This window comes from Malus domestica, chromosome 16 (assembly GCF_042453785.1).
Source record: "Malus domestica chromosome 16, GDT2T_hap1".
Lineage (NCBI taxonomy): Eukaryota > Viridiplantae > Streptophyta > Magnoliopsida > Rosales > Rosaceae > Malus > Malus domestica.
Genome location: NC_091676.1, coordinates 25,658,936 through 25,683,699, shown reverse-complemented (window position 1 = coordinate 25,683,699; position 24,764 = coordinate 25,658,936). Strand labels below are relative to the sequence as shown.

Below are 24,764 nucleotides of genomic sequence, written 5' to 3'. Positions count from 1 at the left end.
ATAAGCGTTTGTTTTGAATTTTCCCAAATTACTCTGGACAAAATTGAAAAGAGTCCTTCCTCCTCATCTGACTACCTAATCTTGCCCTCTCTCTCACTCCGTCTTGCGTAGCCTTACTCACGACTGCACCCAGCTAAACTCCTCCTCATCCTTTCTCCTCATCCTCTCCCATAGCCTTCCTCCTCGTCTTCCGATCAGCCTCCAAGCCCCAACAGCTCTCCCATGACGACGAAGACTTCGATTCCAATTGCGTTGAGATTAAACACGAACTAGAGGACGACGACTCTGATTGCGTTGTTATTAAGAGCAATTCCAGCATAGGAGCCCTTCGCTAGGCTATTCATTATTCAATTCACCTAGTTAACGGTAACTGATTTTAATAAACAATAACTACCTTTTGTATCTCTACCGTTGCACTTGAATAGCCTGGTAATAGGCAATAAAATAATAGTAATATTTTTATTTATAAAATAATACAAAGAAAGAAACAGAAAAAATGAGAGGCCTTGCGGCGGCGAGGGCATGACCCAGTTCGTGGACAGTGACTGAAATCACCGTGGACGAAGAAGCTTCCATGGAAGAGATTGAGAGCTCTGCCGAGCTCCCATATGAGGAGGAGGGAGATGGAGAAGAGCAAGGTTAAACCGAATCCGACGCCGACGGAGAACCAAGCCCTGAGAATCCGGCAATGGGTCTTGCCGAAATGGAAGAGGGGTTCGTTGAAAGCCCAGAATTTGAAGTTGCAGTAGTAGCAGGAGACGGTGGTCGCGGGAGGAGGAAGCGGCGGAGATGAGTTTGCAGGGGAGTGAGGGGTAGATATTTTAATATCCCAAATCAAATAAAATCTGCACCCAAATTTTCAAATCCAATCCAGCTGAAAAACGGGTTCCAAATTTTGTCAATTGTGGGTTTTGGAGAAACAAAGAAAAAGAGACATCAGAGAGGAACCCAGAAGAAAAAAAGGTCAGAAATTTTACAAGGTATGTTGTCTGCATGTCCGTTCTCGTCACCGGCACAGTCGGTTTCGTCGGAACCCACGTCTCCGTGGCCCTAAAAAAGCGTGGAGATGTCGTCCTGACGTCAGCCCATGTCAGACTGCCTTCGGGCGCTCGGGCCGGCACGAATTGACGAGCCTGGCGCTCGAGCCTGCTCGAGCTCCCTCGCCAGCCAATGTTGGGTTTCCTCCCTCGGGCAATCCAGCCCTGTTCCGGAGCCCGTCCCTCGAGCAGGAGCTCCCGCTGGAGCTGCTCTAAGAACGAATTGAAGGAAGACGATGCGGACGAGGCCCCGGAAGCCAGGCTGGTCAATCGTGGACGTCGGTTCCTGGTTGAGGACGAGGATAGTGATGGGGATTGGGCTAATATTGAGTCAACGAGTGAGGAAGAGGAGGATGAGGTAAAGGAGTTGGAGGACGACGACGTGGTTGGGAAGGCTTTGCAAAAGTGTGCCAAAATATCGACGGATTTGAGAAAGGAGCTCCACGGGAGTTCGGCTCCGGCGGTTTCTGATCGGTACGCCGAAGTGGAAGCTGCCCCTGTGAGGATTGTCAATCAGGTGCCCTTTCTTGCTTTTACTGAGCTTCTTGTGGTATGAATGACATAGAGTTGGAAAACTCTTACCTTTACTCATTCATAATTGGGCTAAAAAATTTGGTATTCCTTTGTTTCCAATGTAATTAGTGAAATAAGGAAAATTACTGGCCAATAGAATGTAGCTGTATAAAAGTACGGTTCTTTTATGTCATTGAGTATTACTTGCGTGAAGGTTTTGTATTTCATTTCAGTATGTGTTGAGAGGTCCTCATAAATGGGGGTAAGGCTAGCCGACATTCACCTCTCCCAGACCCTGCGTAAAGCGGGAGCCTTGTGCACTGGGTACGACCTTTATGTGTTGAGAGGTCCTCATAAGCATAAAATTGGCTACTTTCTGTTGTTGTTGCTGGTGTTGTATCGTCTTTCAATTGGATTGTCAAGTGATGGTTACTGGTTATTTGTTGTAGGATGACATTATTGAGGCTTGTAGGTCTAAAGATTCCGATTTTCAACCTATTCTCAAGCCATATCAGTTGGTTGGTGTTAACTTTCTTCTTCTGCTGTATCAGAAGGGTATTGGTGGAGGTACTTATGTTTTTTTGTTCTTTGTAAGCATAATTTTGATTTTACTTCTACTTTAGAAAGTAATTCCCCGTGTAAAAATGTATGATTGTGATAAATTTTGATTCTCTAGACTCTGAGTAGTACAAGATCTTAAACTGTGTGACTAATAAATTCAGATCGCCGAATGGAACTTCATTAGTCATTTTACTACTGCATGATTCTGAAATGTTAAGCTTAAATGTTCTTAGATCACAATAGTTCAAAAATTTCCAACTGTATTGTTAAATTTATGAGGCCAAGTGTATAAGCATATATGGCTTGGTTTAATCTCAATTCTGATTCATTGCAGTTTAATATCCTTTACATTTTGTGCAACCATTTTGGCCGACGAGATGGGTCTCGGGAAGACCATTCAAGTACCTGCATGTCCTTTCTCGCATATGCCAATAATATTTTCAGCTTTGGTTTGTAATATTTGTCCTTGCTGAACAATCTATAACATACTTGATGCTATTGAAACATTTAAATGATGACCCGAGTCCACATTTGATTGTATGCCCTGCTTCTGTTTTGGAAATTTAAAGAGAACTTAAAAAGTGGTGCCCATCATGTAAGAAACCTAATTGGACTAAACTAAATTGTATAAGGAAGAAATGCAGTTGCCAATTGTTCAAACTGGTGGGAGTTGTAAACATGTAAAACTGCTTCCTATGATCAAGGAATATGTGGTGATTGTGATCAGGAAACAACTTGCAACCAATATGCATGTTCAAACTGGACGCATTGCTCTTTTGTCATTCTAGAATTGGTAGTCATGGTTGCTTCAGTTTCACAAACGATGATCGATATCTGGTTGAAATTCGGTATCTTATTGAAATTAGCTTTTTGATATCTATTTGATATTCATGTTGCAACCAATATGCATAGACTTGTAACAGGACCTCAATTTTTCTCCGAAAAGAACTTTTCTTCGAATAACATACCTTGATATCAAACGTATCCTTAACCTTGAGATTTATCACTACTAATATATGTAGTGTATGGCTGGGAACATACCTACATGTATGCTATCTGCCCCACTGTTTAAGACTTAGTCATTTTAAATTATGAACAAAGACTTGATTTATTATGCAATTAGCCTTCCTGAGATTCGTAAAGAGTATTGATCATAAGTCATTTGAATTACCTAATAAATAAACCCTGGGTTTATAGTCTTCGATTTTAACAATTCATGCTCATGCCCATGGTTATCATGAATGGTTTTTGTTCCGAATAATGATTATTGGGTGCCTTTTGAAATTGTTGGGTTCCAAGAACCTCGGGATTAATTACTCGTATATATACAAGAATGGTCTATGCTTCTAGCATCTACCATTGCATGAAGCGATGGCTTTATTTCCAAATAGTCATGCAATCTCAAGTTATGGTTATTTAACTATAAATTAATTATTTTATATACTTGGTCAGTTTCTTGCCATGCATTTAATTTTCAGTTTGGAAAGTAAAGAATATTTGCGTATTTCTTGTTTAACTAACCCAGAATATACATGATTATGGATTTACGGTTTTTGAAATGATTCTTTTCCAAAAAGATTGACGTCTAAGTGGTTGTCATCCCAATTGTGGAACGAGTGCATGTGTTGCTTTGTGTCCTTGCGAATGGCAATTGCAATGCAAAAAACAATGGATGATGCACAAAACAGGGATTTGATTGATTTGAAATTCTTGGATAGTCATACATTGCTGGTTGGCCTTTATACAATTGTTTGTGATTATATTTGTTTGCATTAATGCTTTTATTTGTAAGTCTTATTCAAGAATGATGGCAATGTAAAACAACTAAGGCTGCAACATTTGGAACAAATAATCATGCTATTTTAACTATTGGACAAATGTTTATTAAATCTTTACCAAAGTGAGATTTTATGGAAATTTTGGTTTGTGCGCTGTTCTCTGTTTGGCAGCATATAGGATGGTGGAAGAGATTATATTGCATACTTGTGCCGAAACCATTCAGGAAGTAAGTGATGCCTTTATTAGATTATCTTCTTGATGTGACTTTGATTATTAACTTCAGTTTGAACTCGATGTTGTGTTATGTTAAAGCAAGGTAAAAAGGTTATTCTTACACATCATTCACTGTTCTCCAGTATCATGGGGCTGCACGATCGGCATATTCAAAAGAGTTGAACTCTTTGTCCAAAGCTGGATTACCGCCTCTTTTTAATGTTATTCTCGTGTGTTATTCACTATTTGAAAGACACAAGTTTGCTTTGGTGTTGCATATGGACAATTGAAAGTAATTTAGATTTTATGTTGATTTAATTCCTTTTACTTATGGTCTTCCAGTGCACAGCAGAAAGATGATCGTAAAATTCTGAAACGATGGCAGTGGAGTTGTGTGCTTATGGACGAGGCTCATGCTTTGAAGGACAAAAATAGCTACAGGTGGAAAAACCTAATGTCCGTTTGCACCAGCTTCTAATGCTGACAGGGACACCTCTACAAAATGATTTACATGTATGACTTTTTACCCCTTGAAATCTTATGGAATGTTTCTGAGGTCCTAGATCATAAGCTTGGTCGTCGTCATGGCAAGGTTGTTCGGTGTATGGGGAAGGCGCGAGTTCGTGAGACGGGTGCCTTCTCTTCCAGATCGACCACATGACAGGTCATCGCCTTAACGGAGGAAGCGGCAACCCTAAAAGGTCAAGCTTGCGGCCCAACAAGTAGCCTGGGAGGCCGAAGCAGTAACCCAGGAAGCCGAGATTGCAGCCTAGTTATCGCCCATGACAATAAGATGAGTATGATCTTACGGGACTTACAGATGTCCAACCTTCAAATCCCGATGCCATCACCTAATCTTGCTCCAACTTCGACCTCCCAGCCACTTCGCCCAGTTAATACCCAGTAGCCTGATGCATCAAGCCTAGAAGACTACTTGTATTTTTTTCTTTTATGTTCGAACATCTTGTATGTACATTTTCATATATTTTATAATTAAATATTTTTTCTTGGTTTATTAATTATTGTTTATAATCTAATTACAATACTTATAAAAAAATTAAATAAAAAATATTTTTGCCAAAAAAGAAAAATAAAAAAATAGACTTTGTGCAATGCAGGTTACTTTTTCGTCGCGCAAAAGCTCTTTGCGTGACACAAGTTCTATCATTGCGCAGTCCTTTTGCACGACGTAAGTGCTGTCGTCGTGCAAAAGCTCTTTGCGCGACACAATTCCTGTCGTTGCGCAAAATCCTTGTACGCAACGCAGGTTCTATCGTCGCGCTTTGCGCGACGCATGTTATCCATTCGTCACACAAACCATGCTTTAACTGACTTTGCGTGACGGTTTGCACACAACGAAGATGTCGTTGGGCTAATTTTCAAACAACGTTTTTTTACTTTGCGCGACGAAGGTACCTGTATCGCTCAAACTGTTTTTTGTACTAGTGTTCAGATATTGCAAAAGATAATGGGGATCCTTAACCAAAAACGATGAAAGAAGCGACTTTGTAAATCTCTCTTGGGATAAGGATATATTAAAAACCCAATATGACCATGTGTTGCTTTTAAAAGATCTTTTCATTTTTGCAACATATGTAAATGATACACAAAGGCCATTGATTATTTAACGAAGGAATTCAAAATGAAAATCCTGGAGAGAGTTTTGCCTTGGTCTGCAGATCAAGCATTTGCCAACTGGAATCTGTATCCACAATCAGCAAGCTGCTCAATTTGAGAAAGACTCCTCATCTGTCCACTTGTCATCCTCTAATTGATTTTTAGTTGTACAAGTCTTCTCCGGTTATCAAGTGACTTTAGGCCTCGTTTGGCAGCTCGGACTGTACTGACTATTTCTGTCGGATAGGATAAATAGTCATCGGATAGTACTGACTAAATTAGTCGGGCGTTTGGTGCAGTATCGGACTAATGACCGTATTATTTATACTGGGTTTAGTATTATACCGGATAGAAGGAATCAAACTTAAAATAAAATTAAAAAAAAAAAAGCTGAAATCATCTCTCTTGTTCCAGATCTCTCCGCCGCACCCCCCCCCCCAAACTCCCTCCCTTTCTATCCCTTCTTCTTCTTCCTCGTCTGCTCCCCTGAACTAAACCCCACCACAAAGGCAGCAACAAGAAACCCAACAAAACCCACCTTTCAAATTCTCATCGTTTTTTTCCCAATCCTTCTCTTTTTTTTAGCTACAAATCAACCCAGCAAAAAAACACACCACAAACCAAGAAAATTCACACAAAGGACTTTGTTTTCTATTTGTCCTAAAAAACAATTGGAAGGAAATTCACGGAGGACACCTTTTTTTCAACAAACCAAGAACACTCATCGGAGAGAAAAATGGGGCTGACTGATTTTGGGCATTAGGTTGGGGAAAAGCATTGACAAAATTCGATTTGGAGGAGGGGAAGAGCTAAGTGATGCCTCCAGTTGGCGAATTCCTCAGCTTCCATCTGCCCCTTTCTGTATATCCCTGTGGAATATGTTGTTTCGCTATTGGTCTCCTTTTGTCTCTCTCTCACTCTCTTCTTTGTTCCTCTGTGTGCTTTCCGTCGGACGAGACGGGAAATTAGTCGGCGAATGACTGCAGAGGAGTGGCGCCTGGGGTGGAGAACTCGTCGAGGAACTGCTCGAAGGCCCACTTTGAGATGTCGTTAACGGCGGCTTCGTGAAGTTGGAAAGGACAGCGCCCCGACTAATTATCCTGAGTTTTTGGGCTGTTTTAATAGTACGGTGTCAACCGTATAAAATTTGATGGGCCGGATAATTAAGCGGGTGCTTATTTAGTACGAGAGTGCACCAAACAACTGCTCCCGTATTATTTATCCTATCCGATGCTTTATACGGCATGCCAAACGAGGCCTTAAAGTTTAATGTTATCAAAAGACGTACTTGTGAAAATCTCATAGCATTCACCCTTGTACTTGAGTCACGATATTTTAGACTATTCTGGTGTGAGAGATTTGCAACTAACTAGGAATTTGGACTAAATGTAGCTACAAATGTACTACAAAGAATTAGATATCTACATGATGATTCCAAAGATAAAAACAACAGATCTACAAGTAACTCATTCCAAGTACTCATTTGCAAACCTTGCATTGTATAATTCGTATCCACTCATGTTCGTATTCCTTTCTAACTATATTTAGTCAAATCTAATGCACGAGTAAATAGTTTGAGCCAATACCTTTGGAGCGAGTTGTGGGACATGACACTAGGACGTGGCTGAGACGTAATGCTACTGCATCTGCTTCTGGAAAAGTTAAAGGTACTTAAAAACACATTTTTTCCAATGGCCGTCAAAATAGTTTAAAACTGCCTCTGGGCCCAAGAAGCGCTTCATGGAGTAACAGTTGTGACCAAAATTGCTTTCTACAAGTGCTGTCCTAAATGAACCCTTAAGGACATTCTTATAAACTGAATAGATAATGTGCCCCTCAGTATTGTAGTCTAGTGGTATTCCTCTTCACTCATAAGTGAAGTATTCGGTTTAATTCTCGCCAAGGGTGAATTCAAACCACATTATTGCTAGCCCATTGTGAGGCTAAGCACCCCCCTCCCTCCTTAGTATAAATAATATCGCTTGTCAAAAAAAAAATTAGTTAAATCAAACGCTCAACGTTCATTTGAAAATACCCAAACAGACTCAAAATGACCCTATACTCCAATCGTACAACACAGACCACCAATAGTCTTTAGGTTAGTCTATCTACAAGCCAAAATCCATCTAGGTATACTTAGCAGGTAAACAGAAGATGCAACAGCCTTAGATTTGTGATGCACAACTCGGTTAAAAAGCCAAACAATGGAAACGCAAGAAGAACCCATTTGCGGCAAAAACCGCAGATTCTCTTTTGAATAATCAACATGCAAATTTCTATTTGATTGTCTAACTGCTGGATGAAAGTGTGGGTAGTCGAGGAGAGGTCATATAGGTTATGATGTTTCTACTTCTACTTTTTGTGTGTTCCAAAATGAGTCTAAAAAGCGTTAAAAACAAGGTGACATTGTAGGCCATAAAGGTATATGTTTTGAAAAGAATGGAAATCAATTGTAATAGCTGCAGAGAATGTCCTAACTTTCGAATAAGCAGCAGCAGCATCTTGCTCATACATTAGGAAACAGGGTTATGGATACTAGGTACATATATGATATGGAAAAGACTCGACCAAGTTAAAAGAAAACCAAAGAGTTGCAATACTGCCCAAAACAACAGTGAAAAAAAAACATATATTCAATTGAAAAACTTGTGTAGTTAAAAACCTAAATCTTGTCAAGTTATCTAATCACACAATATATTTACTTATAGTAATCTTATCGCCCAAGCATATATCATTTGGGTACAACTAGCAAAAGGTGTTACGGACTAAACCTTCCTGTGTTTTCATAAGTGCTTTCCTATAAAAGATGTAAAGCATCCTAACATTCAAGGTTTTGCCCTCACTCTGATACGCACAAAGGTTATCCACTTTCTGGTTATACACCTTATTGCGTTCATTCATTCCCTTAAAACCCTATAAGCATCATACTCATTTGAAACTCAAAATCTGTATCATGTGTTCATATGGATATCATAGTGAAGTATCAACGTGGATATGACATTGAAGTATCGACATGATATGATATTGAACGATTAATCTAGAAAACGAGGGTTACTTCGGGAGTATTATAATCTCATATCCACATTTAGTATCATAATGGTATGTTGGAATAGCTGAGAAGTATCAGTATCTCATATGCACATGGGTCTTTCATAGAAGTATATGTGGTACAAACCATTCTATTGCATCACGGTCTCTTGCAAATCTAAATTGCCATCCAAAAAAGTAACATCTAGGGCTTTAACTGTGACATCAGGCTGAAATTCTACTTCAAACCAAACAGGCATCGGGATTGCACTTTTCAAATTTCTCACAGAAAATGCTGTGTGCTCTATCATAAGTCATAGCGTTTCTTCAATTACATAAAATATTATGATTCTTTAAGTTGCAGCAGGGCAGACATTATTGTTACGAAAGCACATAAACATAAAGCATGCTTCTTCACTCAACAAACATGCAAGAAAACAAGACGAATCACGAGCCATATAGATATATCAAAATCTGATTATACTGATAATTATATAACCCATGTCTAAATTAAACCATAATTGAGGTCCACAAATGCAAATTGAAACTCGAATTTAGCTGATAACTAACTAGTTAGTAAAGATAACCTGGGATCTTGATACGAATAAACAGCATACTCATAACATAGGCGAGAACGACAGAGGAGATCCCAGCAGTGGCATACGACACCTTCACACTTTTCGCCCGATTCCGATCCAGAGCCAAGTCCATGAGCACAATGCCGATCCCACCAAGCACGAACATGAACCCGGACGACAGCCCTTCGATTATGTACTGCCCGTTGACCCGGCCGGGGAGGAAGACGACGGGTCGGATAGACCCTGTGAGGCGGTCCTGAGTTGATCCGATGCCCGGGGGCTCGACGATGACGTCGTAGACGATGCCGGAGACAACCATGAAGTAGGTGAGGAGGACGAGGGCGTAGACGGTCATGGGTGAGGGGAGGGTTAGGGTTGGGAGCTTGAGGCGGAGTCGAGGGGGGCGGAGGAAGCTGTAGGGGAGGATCCGAAGGATGAGGAGAATTGGGTCGACGGAGGCGGTAGATGGGTCGGAGGGCGTGGTGATGGCGGTGGATGGAGGCTGGGTTTCAGATTTCGGGGGCATTTTGGATGGGGCGGATTTGGGTCTGGGGGTTTTGGTGTGGAGAGTCTGTAATGACAGCGCGGGTGATGACTATTGCGAATGTGAGTTCGGTTGGGTTTTGAGTAGTTTTTTATTTTATTTTATTTTATTTTTTTTTAACAAAAGATATTATCTACTCACAATTGGCTACCAATTAGGCCTGACAAACGGATCATGTCTGTCGTGTTCATGTTGTTTTCGTGTAATACCTGTTATCTTAACGGGTCGTGTCGTATCACACCCGTTATCTTAACGGGTCCTTAACAGGTAAGGGTCACTTTACCGACCAGTTATGACCCATTATGACCCGTTAAGAAAAATATTTTTTTTTCTTCTTAAATTTGCACATACCACACATTGCCACATAAATATTACTTCAAAACATTAAAACACATTTGTCGTTTAAGTACTACATCTACACTCGAAAATAAAAGCTTAATAAACAAACATCCATACACTACTAGTCTATTACAAAATATTAAATGTGCAAGGATATGCAAAATGAAAAAGTTTTTGTTTTCAAGGTTGTGAAGTCTTTCTCAAAAGTTTAAACATTGTCAATGGAACTCAAAGCTTGCATGTTATTCCTTTTACAAAATCCTCAATTTTCATCAATCATCATGACATAAGATTTTGTGGTATCCACTTGTGTAAATATTTTAAATTGAAGATCAAATTCATTCATTGTATTCATATAGGGTCAAGGAGTGTAGCTGTAACAAATCATCAAATCGGAGTTAAAATAACAGTTAAATCGTGATTTTTAGTTGATAACCGTCGAAACGTTTTGTCCCGTTACTTGATCTTTGAATGTTTGTTTTTTGCGATTTTTGCCGCATGCGATCTTGAAGCATATACAAACAAGTTTGACGGTTTGATCGTTGAAATTAGTTTCATAGAATGCGTATCCCATGAAAACAATAGATTCACTAACACTTAGAGAGTTTATTTATACTTTCATCAAGTATAACATAAGATTTTGTGATATCCACTAGTGTAAATATTTTAAATTGAAGATCGAATTCATTCATTGTATTCATATAGGGTCAAGAAGTGTAGCCGTAAAAAATCATCAAAATCGGAGTTAAAATAACCGCTAAATCGTGATTTTTCGTTGATAATCGTCAAAAAGTTTTGTCCCGTTACTTGATCTCTGAATGTTTGTTTTTGGTAATTTTTGGCGTATGCAATCTCGAAGTATATACAAAATCATATTTGATGGTTGGATCGTTAATATTAGTTTCGTAGAATGCGTATCCCATCAAAACAATAGATTCACTAACACTTAGGAGTTTATTCATACTTTCATTAAGTATAACATAAGATTTTGTGATATCCACTAGTGTCAATATTTTAAATTGAAGATCGAGTTCATTCATTGTATTCATATAGGGTTAAGGAGTGTAGCTGTAAAAAATCATCAAAATCGGAGTTAAAATAACTGTTAAATCGTGATTTTTCGTTGATAACCGTCGAAATTTTTTGTCTCGTTACTTGATCTCTGAATGTTTGTTTTCTACAATTTTTGGCGTAATGCAATCTCAAAGTATATACAAACATGATTGATCATTGGATTGTTGAAACTAGTTTCGTAGAATGCGTATCCCATCAAAACAATAGATTCATTAACACTTAAGAGTTTATTCATGCTTTCATTAAGTATAACATAAGATTTTGTGGTATCCACTAATGTAAATATTTTAAATTGAAAATCGAGTTCATTCATTATATTTGTATATGGTCAAGGAGTGTAGTTGTAAAAAATCATCAAAATCAGAGTTAAAATAACCGTGAAATCATGATTTTTCGTTGATAACCGTCGAAAAGTTTTGTCCTGTTACTTGATCTTTGAATGTTTATTTTTTACGATTTTTAGCGTATGCAATCTTGAAGCATACACAAACAAGTTTGACGGTTGAATCGTTGAAATTAGTTTCATAGAATGCGTATCCCATCAAAACGATAGATTCACTAACACTTAGAGTTTATTTATACTTTCATTAAATATAATATAAGATTTTTTGGTATCCACTAGTGTCAATATTTTTAATTGAAGATCGAATTCATTCATTGTATTCATATAGGGTCAAGGAGTGTAGCTGTAAAAAAATCATCAAAATCGGAGTTAAAATAACCATTAAATTGTGATTTTGCATTTATAACCGTCGAAAAGTTTTGTCCTGTTACTTGATCTCTGAATGTTTATTTTTTCCAATTTTTGGCGTATGCGATCTCAAAGTATATACAAACATGTTTGACAGTTGAATCGTTGAAACTAGTTTCGTAGAATGCATATCTCATCAAAACAATAAATTAATTAACACTTAAGAGTTTATTCATACTTTCATTAAGTACAACATAAAATTTTGTGGTATCCACTTGTGTAAATATTTTAAATTGAAGATATTAAGTAGATTTAAATTTATTTATTTTGTACATATAACACTTAAGAAATTGAATGGTATGTATATTTAAGCCGATCCAATGGTCACCAATTTTTAATATTTAATTATATATATATATATATATATATAATTATAGTTTTTAGGGGTATAAAATTGTTAAATTAATAAGAAATTGAATGGTATGTATATTTAAGCCGATCCAATGGTCACCAATTTTTAATATTTAATTTAATATATATATATATATATATATATATATATAATTATAGTTTTTAGGGGTATAAAATTGTTAAATTAATATATATATATATATATATATATAATTATAGTATTTTTTTTAGTGTTATAAAAATATAAAATTAATATTTTGCTTATCGTGTATTGTGTTACCCACATGTATACCCGAACCAACCTGTTATCTCAACAGGTACTTATCGGGTTACCCGATAACGATCCGATTCGTTATCTTGTCGACCCGAACACCTGTTAATTTCGTGTCGTGTCGGGTTGGGTTATCGGGTCGTGTCAGGAATTGCCAGACCTACTAACAATAATGTGATTCAAAATCATCTTTGACGAGAATCGAATATAAGACATATCACAAGTAAAGAGAAATATCACTAAACTATAGTACTAAGTGGTGGATTCTGAGTTTTTAGGGAGGGGCAGTTTTGGTTTTTGATATGCATTCTAAGGGCTGGTTTGGTATTGCTGTGCTTTGAAAAGACAAAAAATCCCTCCTGATGTACTGTAAGAATAAGCAACTGTGAAATAAAGCAGTAAAGTATTTGGTAACTATGTGCTTGTTTGGATGTGTTTTTAAAATGATTAAAAATGTTTTTGGTGAAAATATTTTTGGAACCAATCCTTAGTAAAAATGCAAGTAAATTATGGAAAAGCACTTAAAGGGCTTCCTAGAAGAAGCATATAGCTGATGCTTCTTACAGAAAGCACTTTCAGTCATTTTCTCTATAGTTGTAGAAGTGCTTTTAGCAAAAAAAGTAGTGTCATAGTGTTTGATAAATTTTTTTTGCTCAACAACTGTGACCGTGTAAAATGACTAAAAATGATATATTGTTGGATATTTGTAATTTTTTACTTTATTTCTTTCTCTAAAGTTTCTTCTTCATCATCTTTTTTTTTTGTCAGCTTCTTTATCATCCTATCTCTCTTTTTTCAACAAAAATTATCTTTTTTTTTCAAACCTCTTTTCTATCTTCTCTGCTCTTTCGCCGCCTACTCCCTCTCTCTCCTTCCTTTCCTCTTCCGCCGCCCACTCCCTCTCTCCCTTCTCTGGCTGTCTCTCTCTACCAGATCCCAAGGAGGGCTGAGTCGCGGAGGAAGGAAGGGTAGGTCACGAAGGTCTGTGTCTTGAACCGATTTGCGGAGGAATGATGGATCCGATTCTGGGACAATGGACCGTCGGTGTTAGAGGCGAAGGCATCAAGCCGTCCATTGAGATTTTAGGTGTCAAGAAGAAGGGTGCAAGTCTAAGCATTCTTTGTTGCAACCCAGGTTTGACGAAGCCCATAAATCTGACGAAGCTCATGATGCTGCTATCTCAAATATCTGGGATTTTTGTGCACATGGCCAAAGTTCGAGCGATCAATTGAAGGAGTTTAATGAACATTTCTGCTAGGCTGTCTTAGATATGAACATGGGGTACGTGATGTTCATCTTCAATCCCAACACTCATGCAATAGACATCGAAGGTTTTCGATGTGAATTCTCTAGCATTATCTATTTGAACCTATTTAATTGGATAATTAGGGTGGTGAGCCATTAGCTTAATAATTTGAGCTAGGAGTTTGGATAATGCAACATTTCGAGTGTATATTAGACACGTGTGACCAATGTGTTAAGAACCGACCAATACCATAAAGTATCTAAATGGTTCACAAAAAGTTGAATAGGTTCACAAAGTTTAAGAGGAAAAATAATTATGATTTACACAATCACACATATACTAAATTATTCACATCAAAACATCAAAAATTACTTTTTTCTAAAGTGCCAATAACAATTTGAAAAGAAAAAGTGTGGCATTCACTCTTGGAGAAATTATAATTTGGTACAATGATACAACGTCACTTGTGCTACTTCCATTCAATATCTGAAAGTGATAAATGAATTTCAAATCTAGTTGTAAAAATAAAAAACACATGTTAAGTTTTTAATGGAAGTATCTAGACCTGTAAACAGGTCAGGTTTATTGGCCTTGGGTCGGGTTTCACTCGATCCATTAATTTAACGAGTCATCCAAACTCAACTCGTTAAGCTAACGGGTCATCTGTTTCACCCGTTTCACCCATTAACAAATTTTTTTTCTTTTCGTTTCACCCGTTGTCCCCGCCTTCATTATCGACCTCTTCTGGGCCGCAGCTCTGGCGGCTTTTTTGTATTTACCTAAGATCCATGAACAAACCACCCAGAGTTCAAAGGACCTCACCGACACTGTTTTCGAATTCCCCGGACGGAAATCTCCTCTGAAGGCTATATACATGATCGAACCGGTGCTCGACCGAGACGACCCTGCTTATTGGGACTGTTGGAAATGTGCCTTAAAGCCAATCATATGATGATACTTTACGGACATTTCACATGTTAAACTAATCTAGTTTAAATATAAAGGGCAAATATTATTGTTTGAGTCGTCTCATATAAATGTTATATGCTTAAACGATAAGTCCAAGGAATATGTGATTGGGAGAATACGATCTAAAGAAGTTAGATTCATGAGACCATTCTTTCGTAGACACATCCTAAACGTTCCTGATCATAGGATTGCCAATTGGGCATTGACAGTCCGTTAAGATCAGTACGTACTGTGTCTTCTCTCAGGGAGAGTGACTAGTCTCGAGTCATTGGTGTGTGTGACATCAAGACAAGTACGTAGGTGCTCAGTAGAGAATGAGTTCACTGAACACGATCAACGAAGAGTTCTCATATTCATGTCACATGAGAACTCATGGTTGGGATAATGCAAAGTAGTCATTTGACCTGAGGCATCACGTTTGTCTTGTGGTTAAGTCCTTGATCTTTGATTATGTCAAAGTCACCCCATCCGCGGGTGTCCACGGCATCGTTGGGGTTAAGCCACTTAGCTATGGAGGCAAGTGAATGCGCAACAAGGGATCTCTAACCTTCAAACCGTTTGAGGGAGAATACTCTATGATATGATTTAGAACCTCTGGCCAGAGTATGAATGAGATTTAGAAAAGTCGTTCTAAATCACATTCAAGATAATCATATAAGCACACGAATCACATTGGATAGTAGACATGAATAAACTATCAAACCAAACAATGTGGTCAAGAGTATTGTATTAGAGAAAGACCGTATTGCATTTGTAATCCTAAACTAAATAGGTTCTCTACCTTTTCTGATTAGCTTGGGTAACCATGATATGCTGCTAGGTGTCACTCATGGTTTGTGGAAGCCCTAAACGTGTGTAATCACTAAAGGGAGAATTGAAAGTAAGTTTCAATTCACAATCGATGTGAAATGGTTTTAATCGCCCACTGCCTCGCTAAAAGGAACCTAATGGATCGTACACCGTGTAAGGTGGAGATTGAAGAAACAATGGATATGAGTAAGAATAATTAAATGGTTTAATTATTTATGGCAAGGATTAATTAATATGTTAATTAATCAAACGAATAAAGTTCGTTAAAAGACCACGGGTTAGTTTCGGGCCTCAAGGCCCAATGGGCTTCGAACGTCAAGCCCATTGATTTAAGTTGTATGACAACTTAATTCACAAAGGCCCAAAATCCCAATAAAACCCTTATGGCCGGCCATGTTAGAGAGAATGGCCTTTTGGTTCTTTAGGTCACTTATTTGAAGTGACTATATAAAGGACTTTATAGCCTAAATTCATTATGGGGTTTCTTTTAGAGAAAATTGGAGAGAACTTGTCTCTCCTTTTCTCTCTAGGAGGCCGGCCCCCTTGGAGGGTGCATTTAGCAATCCCACTACTCCAAGGTCACTCATTTCTTCTCCAATCTCTCCTTGGTGTGGAGACTTAGAGGTTCTCAATTTTGGGAACTTGGAGAAACCTTTTCATCCATCCAAATCCATAGATTTTAGATGCAAGGAATGAAGGTCCTCTCTTTGGGTGATTAGCCTTTACTTATGCAAAGAGGAATCTACAAAGGTAAATTTCTCAACTCACTTTGATTTGAGTTGAGTCTTGGTTCACCAATCTACTAGGCTTTGAATTTCATGGGTAATGTTTTGTTTTTAAGTGCATGCAAGCATGATTCCGCCTTTAATTGTTAATTGCATGCTTATAGATGTTGCTTAAATGAACATGTTTTCACAAAATAATCCTTCAAGTGGTATCAGAGCCTAGGTCTAGTAGTTGGTGAATCCTTTTGGGTTTTGTAGTTCATAGTTTGTGATTTAAAAGTTGTAATATATTACAAGCTTTATTCTTGTTTCTTTGAATGTAAATTTTGTTAGAAAATTTGCCATCTCAAATGTTGTAGATGTAGTTCATATGAGCATGAATATTGGAGCTAAAATTTGGTGCCATGTTTTTGGGAATTTTCGGCCAAATCCAAAGGGTGGATTTTTGGGTTCTTGTTTGACTTGGTAAAAGTGTTTTCAAGTAACTTTTGGAACCCCTATGTACCCTAGTTTGGTTGTATGTTATTTCCCTAAAGTTTGAATGGTTTTGAGATGTTTTTGGGTGAAAAATGTTCATGGAAATTTTTGAGTTTTTCATGAATGTTGTTCATTGTTCTTGACATTTTTGCCAAGAACAAAAAGTTTTGTGTTTTGATTCAAAGTTTTGATTTATTTCATAAAGTTTATGTTTTATGATTTTCAAATGTTTAAATGTTTTAGATATTTGTTTAAATGGTGTAAGAGTTATTGGTGGGTGTGTAAGGATTAATTTCCTTTCACACACACCACTTGCACCACTTGATTGCTTTATGTCAAAACTCACAAATCAACACACACATCATTCCATTTCTTCTTCCAAAACCGGCCACCCCCTAGTGGGGGTACTTTTGGGGCCTTTTATGCAATTACATAAAGTTTTGATACTTTTGTGTATTTGCACTTTGGCCCAAAAGTTTACGTTTTTACGTTTAGGTCCAAAAACGCTAAAGGACAAATTGTTTTGCTCCTTTAATGAAGTTTTTACATTGTTTAAATATTGGGTTCTAGTGTAATTACATGAAGTAGTGGACTTTCATGTTTTTACAAAGTGACCCCAAAAGTTTATGTTTTTGCAATATAGCCCAAATGTTGTGGTAATTGCATTTTGGCCCAAATTAGGTTGAGAACAAAATGTTTTGTCTCTTTAAATGAGAATTGGATTTTCATTTCATTTAGCTCCATTTAAATCAATTTTATGGATACAAAAACCAAATGAAAATGTTGCATTCAATTTAATTAGTTAAGTGTTAATTAATTAAAGGGTGATTATGAACCTAAGCCTACGATAATTGAGCTATGTGAAAGGCCGTTTCAAATTTGTTTGAACCATGGGAATGTGTAGATTAGATTTTGGTTGTAATTTGATTTGATCAAATGTTGTAAAAGAGCATAAGCTCTTCTTTACTTTAAAGTAATTTGATTTATGCAAATGTTGTAATGAGCATAAGCTCACCTTTACTTTGAAGTACTTCTTTCTTGCTTTATTTGATATGCATGAAAATGAAGTAGTTGGGTCCAACGCCCCTAAGACAACACGTCTTAATGTGATTAAACGAGTAACTAAAATCAATCACCATCCCTAGACCGAGATTCAACACAAGGCTCGTGTTGAATCTAAACAAAGGTTCATAGTTATCCTAAGGCCCTAAGGCAACTATATAGTCCATCAAATGAATGCAAAGTTTATGTTAGTAGTATCATATACTCTTGCTTTAAAAACCGTTTTATAAGCATAGTAGGAGTATTATATACAACTAAAAACAATCAAATGGACCAATAATTGTAATAGGACCAAAATTGTTTTAATAGAGATTAAAATGTATGTTTATATGTGATGAGACCAAAAACCCTCAACCAAACCATTATTAAGTTGATAAGCGTGAGAGTGCTTTGAACACTCTTTCGTGGCCTTCCACCGTGGTAGGCTCCAATCGTTTATGACTTGTACACCGCCTTCACCCTATCATGGGGGAGTGCAAAGTGCATGCTTATACTCAGGAGGAGTCTATATACATACTTGATGAGGTGAGTGTAGGCAACGAGGATGGCCGACATCGTATCATCGTGAGGCTATTCTTGAACCCCTTCACGAACTAAGCATGGTGGGAATGACTTGACTAAGTGCAATGGAGCCAACATCATATCATTGTGAAGTGACATTCTCTAGATGCCAAATAAGATGGGTACTTGCATTAGTTGCAAATGAGTAAGCGTACTCTCTCATTATTATTAATGCTAGCCAACATCATATCATTGTGAGGTGGGCTTGGTGATAGTGAGCCTCCCATACCCTACTAAGAGTTTCATCCAAAACTCTCGAATTCCAATGAGGGATATGGAATTTGCCAAAAATAGTGGGTGGTGCTATTTGATTTAAAGACCCGAATTAAATGGCTTAAAATCAATCAATTTATATTCGTTATGTATTTACTTACCAATATATTTGCAAACGCTATCCAACACTTGACAAATAAAAACCGAAAGCTTTAGTTTCCATACTTGGTACTACAAAACCATAGATTGTCTTTAATGGCTTGTAAATGTACCTAAGTAGTCTCATCCTCACAATCTTCCTATTGATAATGTATCATTAGAAGAATATGTTAGAAAAGGTCTATCATAAAGAGGACAACACTTTTAATGTCATAATTCTTCAATTACAATTTGTTGTATGAAGAAATAGGAGTTGCTTTGAACAACCCTTAATCAATGCAAACATTAGTGCTTGTTTCTTTGTTACATGAACAAGGAACTTTAGAAGAAAGCACAAAGGCATGGACACTTAATGTGCCATGATTCTTCACTTACAAATTGTTGTATGAAGAAATGAGAGTTGCCTTGTACAACTCTTGAAAGTTTGTAATTATGTTTAGAACATAATGGTTGGTTGACAAAAATAGTCCATCAACATGTACTTATGATGATTTTGAATCATTGAGTGTTGAAGTGATAAACCACTTAACGAGACGGAAACTAGGCAAGGACTTCACCTTTATGTCCTTATCCTAATGGTTCACTAAGTTTATTGTAAACTATATATAGTGAACAATAAACACATACTCTCCAAAATCGTTTGATGTGTATAACACAATTGAAATAAGTTTCAAGAGAGATAGTGGGAGTTTAGGGACCATGACTATTGTAGTCAAATGAGAAGTCAAATAAAGAAGATAAAATTAACTCCAAGGGAACAAACTTTCTTTATGAAAGGATGGACATTGGAAGGGGTATTTGCAAGAAATGTCTTGCAAGTGTCAAGAACACACCTTTCGAAGGTGTTGTAAATTGTTCTTGAATAGTTCAAAACAGTTGGCTCTTCTACTTGAATGCTTGATTCCGTATTAGCAACTATGTTTTACAATCGTTGTAAAAGTGTGACTAATAAGAAGTAGAAGATATATGATAGAAGAAAAAGGTGCTTCACATTCGGAACGTGAATAAAATAAAGATCTCTGCGAAAGCAGATAGTACTTACTTCCTCATATGAACTACCAAAGAAATTGGAAAAACCAAAGATTGTCTTTACATTCCAATTTTAAGGAATTTAATTCCGTCACTATAGTAGAGATGGATGAATGTTTTGTTTGACAAAACATTGTTCTTTATTAATCAATGATTGGATTATAGTAATCTAATTGATTGTCTCTATAGTAGAGATGATATGGTAGTGTTAACTGTTTAGAATATAATGATGCTTAAAACCCAAAAGGTTGCAAGGTAGTGACTAATCCCAACTAAAGTTGTGATACCTCTAAAACATAAATTACGAGTTGGTCAAAGATGGATGCTTTGGATCGTTAGATCCGGATCCAATACCTTCTTGTTAAAATTGTATAGAGGTGGAATGTTCGAATCTTTATTCTTTTGGAAAGAAGAAAGAATCACAAAGTTGTTGAGGTTAATTCACTTAGATGTTAGTGGCACTTGTCCACAACATAATACTACTCATGTTGGATGACATTCACCGAAGATCACTCTCGGTTGGACTATAGTTTATTTTGAATAAACACAAGTCCGAATACTTTGCAAAAGGTTTCAAAGAATTCAAGAAATGTAAGTTGATGAGTAAGACATCTAAAGTATTTACCTCCTTAGATTTGATCCAAGGAAAAGTAACACTTTAAATGAGTTTCCTTGAAAGATATCAAGGAAAATAGCATCATAAGATAATGAATTTCTCCATTAAGGAGAAGAACGAACTCGAATAAGATTTAGTTCGTTAGATGTTATCTATTACCCATATATAGGATATATACTTCTAAAAACAATATGATTGTCAATTAGAAGATCTTCCAAATTTTTCATGACTCCATAAGATGTAGTTGGAAAGAAAGACAAATCTCAAGCATGTTAAGATTTGGGGTTGTGAGCTAATAAGCAATATTTGTTTGATAACAATCTTGTGGGATATCCTTAAATTAACTTTTGGATATCGCTTCTATAAACCAATTAACAAATGTTGTTTTGTTGGGTAGTTCATTGTAATCCTACAATGTGATTTGCCTAAAAGCAAATGAACGAGAGATAGAACTCAAAGAATGGGTTCTTTGAGAGACAAGAAAGTAATCAACAAATATAAACAACCTAGTTCCTATACCAAAAGCTCCAAGGTAGTCGAGAAGGATTTATAAACCGTCAAAGTTGAATGGTTTGAACTTTATGACTATGTCATAGAGTTGCACCTCTTAATTCGAAAGAAATAAGAATGAAAATCCTTATGACTACATTGAGTGTATATACGATATATACTCAAGGAAATGGTAAAGTACCATTTGACCCGAAATAATGAAACCCCATAGCTAATTGGTAGCTTAAGGTGACTGCAATCAAAGAGAACGGTTGACTTTGAAGAAACCATCTTTGACGTAGTCTTGTTTTTCAATTAATTCGAAGATAGCTAGCGACAACTAAATGGTGATTCAATGTTTGGACATTATATGGGTTTCCGAAACCATTATTAAGATAGTCTTGATAATATATATGTCTAAAACTATGAATCACAAGACATGTAAGTTGTAGAGATCCATCCATTATGAATCTAAGCAAGCTAGTGGGAGCTATGAGCATCTTATGAGAAAATGATCAAATCGTTTGATTTCTCATAAAGATGTAAATGAATCTTTTGTTTACTAGGTTTACAAAAAATTAGTGGGAGTTAATCATGTTCCTAAAATTTAAATATATATGATATATTAATTTTGGAAATGAAAAGAATACTTCTTCATTAAGTTATAACTTTGAAACATTATATGAAGATAGAATGTATATGGGAGTTAATCATGTTCCTAAAATTTAAATATATATGATATATTAATTTTGGAAATGAAAAGAATACTTCTTCTTTAAAGTTATGACTTTGAAACATTATATGAAGATAGAATGTGTATGGGAGATATAGTCTATATACATGGGATGAAAATCTATAATGATACATTTCATGATATAATTGGATTATATCAATCCCTAATAATAGACAATGGATGCTAGGAAGTTTCTCATATGATGATAAACTTCAATTAGAAGGACAGTTCTAGTGAGACTAAGAAGTTGCTTTTCTCAAAGAGAACGTACTCTTTGACTCCCAAAGAAATAATGCATAAATAGAATCCTTTATGCATACGCATAAAGGTGATTTATGTATTTCATATTGTATGAAAAACATTGATATGAGTTGTACCTAGAACGGTACAAGACGATATCAGTGCAAGCCCAGGATCAGAACCATGGCAACTGTCAAGTGAGTCCTTAAGTATTTAAGAAATACTAAAGGATAGATTCCTCAAAGAATAAGGAAGAATTAGAGTAACGTAATGGAAGCGTAAATGTATTAGATTGTGAATCTAATCCATCATTGGATGTTTCTTCATTATGAATGAAGAGATAAATAGATATCTCTTTATTATGACTAAAGAGATATTTGGATGGAAACATTAAAGTAATGACTTTAGTGTGTTCCATTATGAATGCAAAATATATTGTCATATAGAAGCTTACAACAATGTTGTTTGGATGGGAAAGTTCATTTATGAACTCTCTATTCGGTTCCAACCAGAAAGTGTATCTAGTGTACTGACATTATGACACTAATGGGGCGATAGCTCAAGCCAAGGAATCAAGGTCTCATCAAGGTCCGAACTCATATGAGAGACTGAACCACATGATTAAGAATCATGTATAATGGTGACGTCGTTATTCTCAATGTTGCTTCTATGGATAACATATAGATATCCATTGTCTAGGCCTACTATTCAGCCATTTATGAAATGACTACAGAAGAGGTATCATCATTGATGATCAAGCTGATTGGCTCTAGTGCAAGTGGGAGATTGTTGGAAATGTGCCCTAAAGCCAATCATATGATGATACTTTACGGACATTTCACATGTTAAACTAATCTAGTTTAAATATAAAGGGCAAATATTATTGTTTGAGCCGTCTCATATAAATGTTATATGCTTAAACGATAAGTCCAAGGAATATGTGATTGGGAGAATACGATCTAAAGAAGTTAGATTCATGAGACCATTCTTTCGTAGACACATCCTAAACGTTCCTGATCATAGGATTGCCAATTGGGCATTGACAGTCCGTTAAGATCAGTACGTACTGTGTCTTCTCTCAGGGAGAGTGACTAGTCTCGAGTCATTGGTGTGTGTGACATCAAGACAAGTACGTAGGTGCTCAGTAGAGAATGAGTTCACTGAACACGATCAACGAAGAGTTCTCATATTCATGTCACATGAGAACTCATGGTTGGGATAATGCAAAGTAGTCATTTGACCTGAGGCATCACGTCTGTCTTGTGGTTAAGTCCTTGATCTTTGATTATGTCAAAGTCACCCAATCCGCGGGTGTCCACGACATCGTTGGGGTTAAGCCACTTAGCTATGGAGGCAAGTGAATGCGCAACAAGGGATCTCTAACCTTCAAACCGTTTGAGGGAGAATACTCTATGATATGATTTAGAACCTCTGGCCAGAGTATGAATGAGATTTAGAAAAGTCGTTCTAAATCACATTCAAGATAATCATATAAGCACACGAATCACATTGGATAGTAGACATGAATAAACTATCAAACCAAACAATGTGGTCAAGAGTATTGTATTAGAGAAAGACCGTATTGCATTTGTAATCCTAAACTGAATAGGTTCTCTACCTCTTCTGATTAGCTTGGGTAACCATGATATGCTACTAGGTGTCACTCATGGTTTGTGGAAGCCCTAAACATGTGTAATCACTAAAGGGAGAATTGAAAGTAAGTTTCAATTCACAATCGATGAGAAATGGTTTTAATCGCCCACTGCCTCGCTAAAAGGAACCTAATGGATCGTACACCGTGTAAGGTGGAGATTGAAGAAACAATGGAGATGAGTAAGAATAATTAAATGGTTTAATTATTTATGGCAAGGATTAATTAATATGTTAATTAATCAAACGAATAAAGTTCGTTAAAAGACCACGGGTTAGTTTCGGGCCTCAAGGCCCAATGGGCTTCGAACGTCAAGCCCATTATTTAAGTTGTATGACAACTTAATTCACAAAGGCCCAAAAGCCCAATAAAACCCTTATGGCCGGCCATGTTAGAGAGAATGGCCTTTTGGTTCTTTAGGTCACTTATTTGAAGTGACTATATAAAGGACTTTATAGCTTAAATTCATTATGAGGTTTCTTTTAGAGAAAATTGGAGAGAACTTGTCTCTCCTTTTCTCTCTAGGAGGCCGGCCCCCTTGGAGGGTGCATCTAGCAATCCCACTACTCTAAGGTCACTCATTTCTTCTCCAATCTCTCCTTGGTGTGGAGACTTAGAGGTTCTCAATTTTGGGAACTTAGAGAAACCTTTTCATCCATCCAAATCCATAGATTTTAGATGCAAGGAATGAAGGCCCTCTCTTTGGGTGATTAGCCTTTGCTTATGCAAAGAGGAATCTACAAAGGTAAATTTCTCAACTCACTTTGATTTGAGTTGAGTCTTGGTTCACCAATCTACTAGGCTTTGAATTTCATGGGTAATGTTTTGTTTTTAAGTGCATGCAAGCATGATTCCGCCTTTAATTGTTAATTGCATGCTTATAGATGTTGCTTAAATGAACATGTTTTCACAAAATAATCCTTCAGGGACTTCCTCTCATTTTGCTCATATCTTCCCAAATCCAAAGGAATCATCGTCAACATGTTTGAAGAGCTCGAGCCACTTGCCATCCTCCAGGCTATTGCTGAAGGCTTGTGTAACAAGTGTCAAGAATCAAAAGCGCCGGAGCTGACGATAGCTTTTCATCCCCTGCTGAAACGTGTCACGTAGTGCTGTGTATGTTGTTGCC

General features: G+C 36.9%; 2 protein-coding genes across 5 annotated transcripts; one reads left to right on the top strand and one right to left on the bottom strand.

The window, feature by feature from the left end:
* Positions 1 to 867: 867 nt before the first annotated feature.
* LOC114821980 (protein CHROMATIN REMODELING 19-like) lies at positions 868 to 4,673 on the top strand. 4 transcript variants are annotated; one of them, XM_070815176.1, is made up of 5 exons: positions 868 to 1,554; positions 2,000 to 2,117; positions 4,061 to 4,116; positions 4,247 to 4,333; positions 4,446 to 4,673. In XM_070815176.1, the coding sequence occupies exons 1-5, from the start codon at positions 1,171 to 1,173 to the stop codon at positions 4,461 to 4,463; spliced, it is 663 nt and encodes a 220-aa protein (XP_070671277.1). In that variant the 5' UTR covers positions 868 to 1,170; the 3' UTR covers positions 4,464 to 4,673. The 4 variants fall into 4 exon arrangements, with proteins under 4 accessions (XP_070671277.1, XP_070671278.1, XP_070671276.1 ...); XM_070815177.1 differs by lacking the exon at positions 4,247 to 4,333; XM_070815175.1 differs by lacking the exon at positions 4,446 to 4,673 and having other exon boundaries at positions 4,247 to 4,430.
* Positions 4,674 to 9,212: 4,539 nt separating this feature from the next.
* Positions 9,213 to 9,936, bottom strand: LOC114821981 (uncharacterized). Its single transcript, XM_029095702.2, has one exon. The coding sequence runs from the start codon at positions 9,849 to 9,851 to the stop codon at positions 9,321 to 9,323; it is 531 nt and encodes a 176-aa protein (XP_028951535.1). The 5' UTR covers positions 9,852 to 9,936; the 3' UTR covers positions 9,213 to 9,320.
* Between the last annotated feature and the right edge of the window lie 14,828 nt (positions 9,937 to 24,764).